At 32.8% G+C, this 14,288-nt stretch overlaps 1 protein-coding gene across 1 annotated transcript; it reads left to right on the top strand.

Moving 5' to 3' along the window:
* Positions 1–382: 382 nt before the first annotated feature.
* On the top strand, positions 383–13,606 carry LOC128550738 (uncharacterized). The gene is made up of 2 exons (XM_053530411.1): positions 383–506; positions 12,209–13,606. Exon 2 carries the CDS (start codon positions 12,481–12,483, stop codon positions 13,255–13,257), a length of 777 nt encoding a protein of 258 aa, XP_053386386.1. The 5' UTR covers positions 383–506; positions 12,209–12,480; the 3' UTR covers positions 13,258–13,606.
* Positions 13,607–14,288: the final 682 nt, after the last annotated feature.

Genomic DNA, 14,288 nt, shown 5'->3' with positions numbered 1-14,288 from the left:
ATGCCAAACAATGTTCTGTCTGAAAATATAAGGCGTCATCATGAAAATGGTTTCATTTGCAACATTTAATTTCGATATAGAATGTGATACAAAGAGCCAATAACAAGCTAGATTTCATATTACACAATACTGCCATTAGATGGATATATACAATATTATTTTTGGGACATTTGCTAGGCAAAACACATCTATAGGATACTTCCTGGAAAAAAACACATGCGTTATTTACTGTAGGAAAATATCGTTAAGTAGTTTATACCTTAGAGGCAAACATGTCTGCGCTTAGCTAAGCCAAACCGTGCAGTTATAACACAATTATCTCATACATTGTACTTATTACATTTTTGTACTGTTTATTTCTTATATCTAAATAATATTTCAGCAACAGGCAAACTACTAGATGCGGTTTGGTTGAGTCTTTTCATGACGGGTAGTAAAAAGTGTACTGACACCTCTCACGTCCTCTAGCATCGACGCGACTGAAGCGATATCCTATTATGCGTCAAGTTCGTATCTTCATTACCAATGTTTATATATTCAGTTACATTCATTTATCTACGTCATAATTTTATCATACATTTTATGTTTTATTAATGCACAGTTACAGTTAAATGTGAAGACAGCAATTCAGTTTAGAGTGGTTTATTCTCTGCTTGGTTTCCAATTTGGTAAAAAAAAGAACGATGCAATTATGCTTTTACGACCATGAAGAAGTTTTGTGCTTGATGGTATAGCAAGCAATTTTTTTTTGAAACGTGCCTCTGTCCAACTTTAATCAGTGTATTATTCAAGAAGTATATAAGCCTATCAGGAACCTGTGATTTAAAGTCACTATGGCATTACTTGTGCCAACGACTATATCTGGTATGTAATGTAAAATACGTCTCACGCCCCATAGCATCGGCTTAGGCGGAAACCAAAGGCGGAAACCAATTAATGCAAACTAATGTTGCAAATATAATGAAATCGTTTTGCAACACTTAACCTGGTGTATTGTTTATTATGTGATACATAACAATAAAGCAGGCTCATTTGCAACACTACTAATAAATAGATATAAACAATAATCCCTTTGGGACATTCAGCACATAACGATATATTATATAGTATTTGTATGATGTAAAATCTATAAGGAAATCCTTGCATTATTCATTGTATGGACTGATACTGCTTAGAGGACATTTATAAGTCTGATATTGGTTACGGAAACAAACTAAACAGTAAAGACCTGAGGCAAATGGTAATGCCAGCAATATGATGTTTCCGAACAGTTATGTTGACTTGATTGTTTAGACACAAAGCTCTCTAGGTCCAAAATACTAAATTTACATTGGCCTATGTAGCATTTGATGATTTTCTGTTGCCTTGATTTCGAAACGCATTGTTATCTTCGAAGAACATTAATATTGTCTGGGTCGGTACATATAATGTCATATTAATATAATTAGTTATCCAATTCTAATGTATCATATCTTAATGTGCATACTTGTCTGCCACAATAATACTTTGTACAGTTAAGCGCAAATCACATAAGTATGTAAAAAATGTCATATTGCTTAGTAACGCGTTTTCCTCTCTAGATATATATTGCGATATTTGTAAAATACAAAAAGGGCGGAACTTCCGGTTACGGAAAAAATAACAAACCTGATCAATTCTCTTGATGTTGTCTCAATTTCACTTCTGAAAAAAAAATGACACAAGTTACAATTTCAAACTTTTTTTCAGTCAAATAATTACCTTCTCCGCGATCAAAGCTAATACTTTAACGTTTCTATTGAGAGTAAAATACGATATTATATACAATTCTTGCCACAAACTAACATAAATCATTGGTCTAATTTGACGCTTTGGGAACAACTTCTTGTTTGGAAAAAAAATATAACAAATAACCTCAGATATACGATATCTCTTATACTTAGTCTCCATATTAATGTTCTCAGTGGCGCTGGACTACAACTGAATTACACGCATTCTGCAATACATTGACACAATACAAGGCGAAGCACATTTGATGGATCTAGATCTATACTTACTCCCTCAGATAATGATTCATCTAAACTGATCTGACATAAATGTGAAATACTCTCTGCCTGGTTTTCAATCTAGTGTAGAAAAGTGCGATGCAATCATGCTTTTATGGCCATGATGTCAGACTAATGGCACACAATGTTCTGTCCGAAATTAAAGGCGGCAACATGAAAATGGTTTCATTTCCAGCACTTAATTTCGATATATCGGTCACAATATTATACACAGCGCCAATAACAAGCTTGATTTCCAATAACACAATACTGCCATTAAATGGGTATATACGATAGTACTTTTGGGACCTTCGCTAGGCATAACAATCGCCTATATGATACTTCCAGGAAATAAACACTTGCGTTATTTACGTCAGGGACATATCGTTAATATGTCTGCGTTTTGCAACAGGGAACGTCCTGCGCTTGGCTTAGCCAAACTGTGCAATAATAACATAATTATCATATATATTGTAATTACTATATTTTGTTGTTGTTTATTATACCTGAATAATATTTTAACAACAAAATAATACTAAGCTCGGTTTGGTCGAGTCTGTTTTCATGACGGGTAGTGAAAAGTGCAAATCTCTCATGCCCCCCCCCCCCCCACACACACACACACACACTCCCCCTGCACCGACAGAAGCGATTTTCTTTTATCCGTCAAGTCCTTATCGTCATTTGCAAAGTTTATATTAAATAACATTCATTTGTCTACGTCCAAAAATAAAATTATTGCCTTTTGTAATACATTTTATGTTTTACTAATGCACAAGTAAATGTGTTATGTTTATTATGAAACCAGAACGTTATTACAATTAGTCTGTCACATATTTCCTCGAAAGTGTTGTTTTTTACGAGGATAATTATTTGGTTTATTGACATACTTCTCATGGGTATTACTCTTATTGAACCCAATACTGGTAAATTTAGCAGAAGTATGTATTTGTAAAAGTCAGTAAAATGGTGCAATTTATGAAGATAGTAATTTAGGCGGAAGATCAATTGTAAACTCTAGCCATGAAACCTTTCCTTTACATTAGCTTTTTATTTTTTTATCTAGTTAAAAGTGTCACCGTAGTTCTCACGGACAAAGTAAGTGCATTGGTACAAAATCTATAGTAGACGGGAAAAGTTATTTCATTATACATATCCAATAACTCTGAGACAACATAGTCCAGGTCAATGTTGTAATAAGATAAACATAACTCGTTATCCATCGATAATGGCAAAAATATCAGGTCAAAATATTTACCACGACAAAACAAATGGAAATATCTCTTGTTCACTCATGCATAATTACATAGACATCGTATTACCTAAGGGACGTCGTGCACGACTGGATTGTGCAGTTTTTCGTGAAACTTATGATTATTTTTACGTAACGTGTTTCATTAGAATTATAAAACATCAAATATGGAGACGTATTTAATGGTCAATATTAAAAAAAACAACAATTATTTGTAGCTGGCTACATGTTACCCAATTACGAAGTTTAAATATATCTCTTTCTCGGAAAAGGTTTCACAATATTATTATCAGAAAATTGCTTAAAGATCTAAATATAAATCAAGAACAGATACAAAAATGGTAAAATATATTTAAGCTGCTAAAATAAAGTGCTTATACAACCTTGCAATAAGTTAATTTACTAGGTTCTTCTGCTGATTTGGTTGTTTATTATTCTAACACGACCAGCAAATAACCTATATACATGTAGAGACATGTCATCCGATCCAGGTGCGTAGCACGGTCGTAATAAGTAGTTACCATTTTTTCTAACACTTTTGATACTAGTATGTCGTGTTAGAATTGAAATAATAAGTTCCCAAGTGTGATTTATCGTAGAATAACCCGAGTTTTTCGTTCTTATGCGAAACAATATATCACTCAGGCCTACGGCCTTCGTGATATATTCATACGCATAAGAACTCAAAACTCGGGTTATTCTGAGATAAACCACGTTTGGGAACTTATTATTTCTTTAATAATGGCAAAGATAACATTGACGAAGCAATGAAGGTCAAAAAAACTGTTTTTACATTTTAAAACATTTCACTGTATAGCAATAAAATCATTTTATTTGCAACACTTATAACAATAAGATGCAGAATTCTTTCATGTAAGGAAGACTGCAGGCTTTTTATCACATTACTTTAAGAAAATGATTCTTATCGCACATTGAATGATGATATATTTTAACAGATGGCATAAAACCGATTATCAAGTAAATATTCAGGTGTCTTAGATAAGTGCTTCAATAGCAAAATCTTATTTTTTGTCATTATAAACAAATCATTTTCATATAATAACTAACAATTTAGTAAATGATAAAATCTGTAAAAAGATCCTTTGGAATCAAAGAATGCAACCAAGAAAAATAATAGCAGACTCGGTTTGATTGAGTGTGTTTATGAGAGGTAATGACAATTTTGACAATTTTATGGATATAAAACTTACAAAATTGTGTTTGCAAAATTTGCGAAGAAATTTGGAATTTGCCAAGCAGTAGTTCCAACACTTTATACAAAACGTTATGATATGATCTATACAACAACCTGAAATTTGTAGTGGCATTTTTGGACATTTCTGTTTTCTTGGTTTTGCAAAGAATTGCACATTTCCTAGAAGGTTACTTTTGTCCGGGCCACTATAAATGATGACATATTGATATTACCGTATCAAATGACAATCTATCATATCTTAAAGTCCCTGTTTGTCTGCCGATGAAAAGCAAATTTCTCTGTTTGAAAGCGATACGTTGCACAATTCAGCACAAAACATGATGGTGCTTGATATTTTGTTTAATCAATTACGCAAAAACGACATATTGCATGTTAAGACTTTTCTGTCTTAATATACATTGGGAAATGGAGAATTTTACCTATGGGGGGAATTTAACAAACTAACCGCCTTATTTTATCTGACAGCTCCTGATTTTTTTCTCGACTGTGTAAATCACAAAACAGTACCGGATTGGGTTAAATAAAGCGATGAAATTACTCGCATGTGGATGATTTTAATTACATCTTCAGACATGTATAGAGGAAAGGAGTACTTCAACTTTTATTGTTATGTGGCCTATCTTTAGATATTTTTGGCACGGACATAACGACATATATATAAAACAAAAATATACACACCCCGCGTTAACATTTTATGGCAGTTCTAGAAGAGTGTTTTATTTTCTGCACCTAATCATAGCTTTTTGTCACAATATGGCACACAGCAGTAATATCATTCTACTGTTTTATCTACATTGTCAGTAACGAGGATTTTGTCCGGATTTCTCTTTAAACTTAAAGTAACACCAACGATTATATATTATATATAATTCTGAAAAACTCACTGGGTGATAGTATCAATTTTAATTTAAATTTGCAGAATAACATGCCAAGTTTTGACTTTATCGCTTAATAACAGTTTTGATTGGGGTATTTTTCCATTGTAAATTTCAGGATTTTTGACAGTCATCATAATTTAAAAAAACATCTTTTTTCACTTAAGTTTTGAATGGATTGTGAAACAACTTTGAAGATTCTTAGGTAGCATAAAAAATGATAATTCTGTGTAAAACATTTGTGTAATGTTTCAGTTGGTTTTGGAAATTATGGTTTGCGAAAAATACATTTTTTGCTATAAAACTGACATTTTGAAAAATCAAAATAGTTCGAATTCCTACTTCAAAGGCATTTAGAATGACACATGACTCATATCTGGAACTTTCAAATCAAACCCGCAATGTACGAAAGAAAAAAACTTTGTTACGAATAAGGAGAACCAATCAGTAGATTTCCAATAATACTGCCATTAAATAGATATATACGATATCACTTTTGGAACCTTCGCTATGCATAACAGTCTCTTATACGATATCTACACGAACTAAACCAATGCATTATTTACAGTAGGGATAAATCGTAATGTTTATTATACCTAGGAGGCAAATATGTCTGCAATTTTGCAACAGGAAATGTTCCACGCATAGAAATATTTTATTCGAAGTATGCATTTATGTCATACCTGTTACCTTGTCCCGTATGATATATAACACTTATTCCATGGCGCTGTAAAACAAATTTGTTCACACTTCATGTCTTTGTGCTAGGCTCGGTTCACTCTTGTACAATTTTGTTACTTTTTTTGCTGTCATTTATAGTAAGGTATATTATTATAATTACCATTCTCTTTAAAACGTTTTCATGACTGTGTAATCATTTTTGATTTTAAAATAGGGTATCTCACAGAATAAAAATCAGATGATGAAAAATTTAACGCATACTCAAACGCTTCAAGTTTTTTCAAACAGTATTCTACTCAGCTTTTCAGTGTATAGGTTTATTCATAATAACATCATGGTTCGTTTCGAATATTAAAACATCCAGACCGCCCGTTTGATGTAAACAAAATCAACACACCATTAAACACTTTAATGTTTAAACGTCGATAAATTGAACGCCGTATTTTTCGGTACAACCGAATTTAAAACTATTTACCCAATAATCATTCATAAAAATCTTACTTTCGAAACTACTTAAGTTTAGATTATGAAATTACGTAAAAGCACCATAGTTTGCTTGGTCGTACATAGAACAATTCTAACAATTTATTTGTAAATAGAAAAAGTGGAAACTCCACAGCTCGCTCAACACAACAAAAACGAAAATGTTGCAGGTTCGGTTTGATTGAGCCTGTTCATGGACGGTAATTGCATTTGTTAGAGATTTTATGAAAATCTTCAATGTATAAGCTTTTCGAATTTGTCATAGAAATCTTAATATTTCTATACGTTTCTTACTTTCTTTTAAACTTCATGACTGTCAATTCTTCCTTTTTCAGTCTGACTAAAGAACAAACATTCTACCCGGTTTGCCCTCCTAAACTTTCTTCAGTATATTTTAAGGTGGAATGCGCCCCAAATTTTTTTTCCGAATTTCGTCCTGAAATTTATACTGTACAAAATTCAGGATATATGCGATTAGGTTCCGGTTTTACTTTGTCGCCATATTGTTCGAGTTTTTTGCTATTGTGTCACAAACATGGCCCCTGACGTCACTTTTCGTGCAACGCCCAGTTTCGAATGCTCTCGGCATTTTTCCTTTCCTGCGCTCTGAATGTCATAATAATGAAAAATACAAACTAATTATCACTTTGCGTACATAAAATGCTACTCAATGGTACAAAATTCAGCGAAATAAGATTGATGCTTAAAACGTCAAAGACGATATTGTGACGTCAGAACGGAAAAACTCACATCAAGTTTTGCTATAAATTATGCCTTAAAATCCAGTTTACAAAAAATCGGCTCGATAAAAAAGTGTATAACTTTGGTATGTTGTTTCACAGTATGTGGTCGTCTAACAGACACATAAATACTTAGGGGTCACCGACTTCTATTTTTCGCAATATAATATAACTTTACCCCCACCCCCACATGGTTTTAGGCTATATGACGTTAGAGTTAAAAAGAATGCGTTTTCAACTTGCACAACTTACGTTCGTGTTAAAAACGAGATGTATTTAATATAAGAAATGTTCACGATATATTCGATCTGAACTGCAGAAGAAAAGAAAACAACTCTGAAAACAAGAGCTGTCACAGGAGACAGCACGCTCGACTATTTCGATGCTGGATAGTGAAACTGGGTACATCTGAGGAAACTAGAGCTGTCACTGGAGTGTTTAATGACTCCAATTGTGGCTGAAGATATTGCACAACAGCCTGAGTCTGTGTCAAAAATATCAACTTAAAGTAATAAGAGAGGTAAAGATAATATGTATCAAAACACAATATAAGTATATCCTAAGCAAAAAGGGGCATAATTCATTAAATATTGGTGCCAGAGTTATGCAGCTTGTGTCATACAGTGTGGGTGATGATGTTGAAAAACTATTTTAAGTTTGAATCAAATCCATTCAGTAATAACAGAGACAGAGTGGAGGTGCATCAAAACTTTAACCTAAAATTCTAAGTAAAAAGGGGGGGAATAATTAATGAAAAATTGGTGCCAGAGTTATGCATCTTGCATCATATGGTGTGGATGATGATGTTGAACAACTATTTTAAGTTTGAATCAAATCCATTCAGTAATAACAGAGACAGAGTGAAAGTGCATCAAAACTTTAACCTAAAATTCTAAGTAAAAAGGGGAAATAATTCATGAAAAATTGGTCCCAGAGTTATGCTCCTTGTGTCATATGATAAGGGTAATGATGTTGAACAATTGTTTAAGTTTGAATCAGATCCATTCAGTAATAACAGAGACAGAGTGAAAGTGCATAAAATTTTAACCTAAAATTCGAAGTAAAAAGGGGAATAATTCATGCAAAATTGTGCCAGAGTTATGCATCTTGTGTCATATGATGTGGGTGATGATGCTGAAAACTATTTATAAGTTTGAATCAAATACCATTCAGTGAGTGGAAATGTGCACCAAACTTTAAACCTGAAAATCAAAGTTAAAGGGGGATAATCATGAAATAATGGCCAGATAGCCATGGTAATGATTTAAGTGTAAAATAAATGTTTCAACTTTTGAATAATATTCAGTTATTCTGATTTGTTGTTTATAATACAGAAAGGACCATCAAATAACCAAAGCGTGAGACAGATCCGAGTCCAGGACGCGCGCCGGCGAGTAAGAGTACCTTCTCCTTTATACTTAGTATTCGAGCTAAAATGAATATACTTTAAGTTATTTTCCGTAATAATTGCTGGCACATTAATCTCGGATACGGTTCGTTATTTAACGCAAAGTATGTATTCTGAATAAATCATTTGGGAACTAATAATCTTTATAATAACCGTTAACTTGACGACTTAACGCGGGTTCAAAATAAACATGTTTTTATATTCTAATACAATTCATGTAAGCTAATCGTTTATTGCAACATGTATCTTTACATGGTTCTTTCTGGAAATATTTACACATTTTAAAATTTGTTATCGCACATTGAATATGAATTTTTTCGGGAGTAAATTGTTTATCAAGTAACTTTATACACATGTCTACATAAGTGCTTAATACAAATTTTATTTCTTTTCATTAATAAACAATCAAATTTGAATACAACTAAAATTAGTAATTAAATTCTGTAAAAATTTTGGAAAACAAGATATCAACAGAGACACAACCTACAACCCGAGATTGATGGTTAATGGAGGTCACCGACATATTTACAGCATTATTATGGTTACACTACAAAATAGTGTTAGCAATAGTGCCGGAACGGAAATTAATTTGCAACAGTACGAACATTATGACAAATACTTTATGATCTATACACAACTAATTTACTATCCATTTTTGAATTTCTAGTTTCTTGGTTTTCAAAATGCAATTTTCAATAGGTTAATGAGAATATGATTTACGTATCAAGACAGTCTCATGCAAATGCTAACTGTTGTCTATGAAAAAAGCACTTGTTTGGCGTCCGTTGCTTCAGCAAAATAGTCTGAAAATTGTAACATTAAAACGTTTGTCATTTAAGTACTTTCTGTAATATATGGAAATGGAGCAATTTACCTGAATTTAACAAAATATTCTATCGACGCAGGGCTGACTGTTAATCACACTACCGATTGGTTAAATCAGCGACGAAAATATGTAATTTTAATCATCTTCATATATCTATAGAGAAAGTATATTTCAACTTTTAATTTTATGGTGAATCTTGAGAAAAAATTTTTCGACTAATATTAGAACAAAATACACCCCGACATTACATTTCATGGCAGTTTAGAGAGGTTTTAGCAAAGATCTATTTTATCCCAATATGGCAAAGGTATCATTTTGTTTTCACATTGTAGTAAGACCGAATTTGGCACAAGATAATATATAATTCGCTCACCGAGGTGATAGACTCAACTAATTAATTCGCGAAATAACTTGCAAGTTTTGCTCGCTATAAAGTGTTGACTTGGGCGATTTTCGGATTGTAACTCCCACGGAATAGAAGAGTAAAATAAAACAGACAATCAGACTTCAGACTTAATTTTGACAGGATGTAAACACTTTGCAGATACTACTCAGTAGCAAGAACATTAATTCTGAAAGGAATATCTTCAGTTGGTTGGAAATTATGTTTGCGAGACAGATAATTTTTCTATAAACTGTCATTTTGAATATAAATTGAACCTACTCAAGTGATGCAAGAATCATTTTTGGAAACCTTTAATCAACGCATGCAAGAAAAAACTTTATGTTACGAAAAGGAGAAAACCTCAAGTAGGTTCAATTTACGGCATTAAAAGATATAGTAAAATCACTTTTTGGAATGTCCTGATGAAAATTATTATACGATTCACATCGAACTAAACTAACCATATTTACAGAGGCAAAATGTTTTTACGATGATACCTAGTACAAATTCGTTCATGTACATTTTGCAAAGAATGTTCCACCAAGAAATTTATATCTCAATTACTGCTTTTGAACCTGTCCGTATGATATATAAATTATTCCATGGCGTGTAAAAAATCTGTTTTCTAACACTTTTCTTTGCAGCTCTGGTTCCATCTTTCACATTGATTTTTTGTCCGTTATATGAATCAATTATTTAATTACATTCTCTGTTAAAAACACGTTTTATGACTGTGTAAAACATTTTGATTCTAAATAGTATCTACATGAGTAAAAATAATGTGAAAATTAAATACTCAAACGTAGTTTTCAACCCTAGTATTTCTATCTGCTTAGTGTATAGATATTAAATAACATCATAGTTTCGTTTGAATATTACATCGCCGCGTGATGTAAACAAATTCATTAAAACTAATGTTTAACGCGAAAATTGATAGCGTATTTTTCGTTACACCAATTAACGTTTGACCCATTAATCAATCTAATTTACTGAACTTACTTAGTTAGATTATGAAATCGTAAAGCACATATTTGCTTGTGTATTGCATTCACAATTTATTGAATAGAGAAAAGTGAAAAAGCTCGAACATACGAAAACGAATGTTGCACGATATTGATGACCGTCATGGGGTATGTTTGTGAAGATTTATGAAAAACTCAATATAATTTGCGAAATGTTAGAAATCTAATATTTGCTATAGTTTACCTAAATTATGATGTAATTTTTTTCAGGACTAAACGGAAAAAAATTTGGGCCATTCCTACCTTAAGTTTTAAGTAAAACCAAAAACAAAGTTAGTATACAATTACATTGTAGATCAATACAAAAACAATGCAAATTAATATATTCGCACTGTAGATTAATACAAACGTAGAGTAGATTAATGCAAACGCAGCCTTGGTTAAAACAAACACAGTCTTCTTTAATACAGACACGGCGTAGATTAATAAAAACGTAACCTTAATTTATACAAACGAAGAGTAGATTTTTACAAACGCAGAATAGATTCATTCAACACAGTGTAGATACAAACAAACACGGAGTAGATTAATACAAACTCAGCCTTGGTTAATACAAATGCAGCGTAAATTAATACAAACGCAGTGTAATTTGATACAGCCGCGAAGTAGATTTATACAAACGAAGCCTTGGTTAACACATGTAGAGTAAATTAATACAAAGTCAGGGTAGATTTATATAACACAGTATAGATTAATAAAACGCGTACACTGTTGTCATTTAATAAAATTTACCAACATGCCAGAAATATATTTGCGCACCAGTACGACAAATATATGGTATTTGTCGTTCAGCGACCTATTTGGTGTTCTGGCATTAAAACGCACCAACACGCCAAAACGACAAATAAGCGTGCCGATATGACAAATACGGCTTATGTCGTTTTGGCGCGGTAGTTTGTCATTTTAACGTGTTGGCGTTTTCGTGTTCCTCCAAAGCGCCAACATACCAGAATGTAATGTCAGACATCAGCCATCATAGTCACTAGAATATGTATGATCAGTCACCTAAGCAAAATAGGTAATGTATAGCAAATGATTTGGTTGCTTGGCTATTTTGTTTTAAAGCTAAAGGACCGTGCCAAATTCTACAGAATACAACTTCTTTCGCCCCCTGTGTATAAACAGTTTGTCCTAAACAGAAACATATAATAATTCCAAATATATAATAGATACAACATTAAGTGATTAACAGTCCGACAAAAATCTAAGGAGAAAATTATGTTAATGGTTCATCGACAGAAGAAACTGAATATCCCTTGATTAGCATCTATTTGTATGTTGTTGTCTTTTTTTCAGATGATGTACTTGCGAGTTCATATACAAAACAAATACATTCACCCAGGTCACTAAACAGTGGTGAACAAAATTGTGCTGAAAGTGATAGCGATTATATTTGCTTAAAACACGGATAAGAGATTTACTATTAAAGTAAAGGAGAACAGCGCAGAAAGTATGGCAAGATTTGCAACAAAATCCAACAGAATCTGATAATAATAAAAGATAAGTGTTTTTTTAAATATTTTGGATAATTTATCTTTACGTGCAAAACTCGATCTGGCTGTTTGAAAATGTACTCGCAATCTGTTGGTAGAAAGCATTCTTTTCAAGGCGTACCGCCGGAATATTCAACAGTGGTTGGTCTTGACGGTTCAACAAACTTGATAAATGTTGGCGTTTCTTGTAGTGATAGTGCATTGAATCAAGAAATAGATAATGCTCCAAAGAAGCCAGCACGATTGCAGAATAAACAAGGAATGTCTGTTGAGGACTGCCGGAAATTATCGAAGACACAAAATCAGTATAGTATTAAAAGTGCAGAGCTCCGGAGAAAAAGTGAAGCGTCTTCCAACCTTCACAGAGATAGTGACCTTACAAAAGATCAGAAACGTGACGACTTTAGACGTAAGAGTGACGTAGTGCTACGTAAAAGGCAATTGCCAGGAGTGAACTACCGTGGGAAATATATACCAAAGGACTCAGTAGTTTTGGCGCATCAGCGCCGCAGTGTTGTACATGTTTCAGGGGGCAGTAAAATGAATCGTAACGTAAACTACAATACGTTACCTGGTGGAAGTAGACGTGCTGTTACCAGTCAGCCAATGTCAAGTTCTTTTCCAGGGCCATCTGAAAACCCAGACTGGCCAGTGTTGAGTGAGAATGAATGTGAAAATAATGGAAATAATTCTGTGATATTTAAAACAGGAAATTATGGTATTTCTTCTGTTACGGAAAGTGTGAAAGGATTTATGAAAATTCTTCATATTCCATTCCAGTGCTGTAAGAGAAAGGTATGTCGGCAGTGTTGTAGTATGTTGTGTTGTGATTTTTCATTACTTCAATATTAGTTGCCGTGTAAGGGTATGAACTTCTATTTTTGAGACACAAAATCAGTTGTAGAGTGACCTAATGAAATATCTTATCGCCTCTAGAAACTTTCGAATCAACGGAATACATATTTAAAATATCGAAAGCGACTAGAAAAGATTAGTTTCATGGAAAACAAACATAATGGTCCCTTGAGGTAATGGACCCATAAAGACAATCGGCAATTTCCGTGCAATTAAGTGTCCTCCGAATGATATTTCGGCATCTTTCGACCATTACAGAAATTGCTCTTTATAAGAACTGAAGAATGCCAAAATCGTTTATGGATAATACGTAGAAAATGAATAGAAATTGCCATTTGTCATTAAAGGTCCAATACCTTAATTCACTGTTGAATTGCTACAAATAGATGAGTGGACAAAGGGTCTATAACACAATCACTTAAACCTGAACAGACGTTTGTTGTATATGAGATGTTCTATATGTAACATGTCTTAATGATACTTTTAATTTGTCATTTAAACGCTGATTTTGTGAGGATAATTGGCTTTTCTTTTCAAGGATGTTTTAGAGCTATTTCCAACACTTGCATTATTTTTCGACAATGGAGAGAATATTCAAATATCAAGCATTGTTAAATCTATCACACAAAAAATTGATATTCTCAACAGCAAATACAGAAGACATTGAAATGACTCGTTCCATCATAATTGTGGTGTAATTATCATTTCTAATTATATGAAATCGTAATTATATCATGTTACCCGAAATCATAATCAGGTAATATTATACGGAATCATAATATGTGATAGAAGACATTGAAATAACTCATTCCATCATAATAGTAGTGTAATTATCATTTCATGTTATATGAAATCATAATTCTATCTTGTTACCCATCATACTCAGGTCATACTATACGGAAGCATAATTATTTGACAGGTGATAGTCAGAAGACATTGAAATAACTCATTCCATCATAATTTTAATTATCATTTCATGTGATAATCATATCGTGTTACCCAGCATAATCGGGACATACTATACGGAA

This window comes from Mercenaria mercenaria, chromosome 18, assembly GCF_021730395.1.
Source record: "Mercenaria mercenaria strain notata chromosome 18, MADL_Memer_1, whole genome shotgun sequence".
NCBI classification, from domain to species: Eukaryota; Metazoa; Mollusca; class Bivalvia; order Venerida; family Veneridae; genus Mercenaria; species Mercenaria mercenaria.
This window is presented reverse-complemented; position numbering and strand designations above follow the sequence as displayed.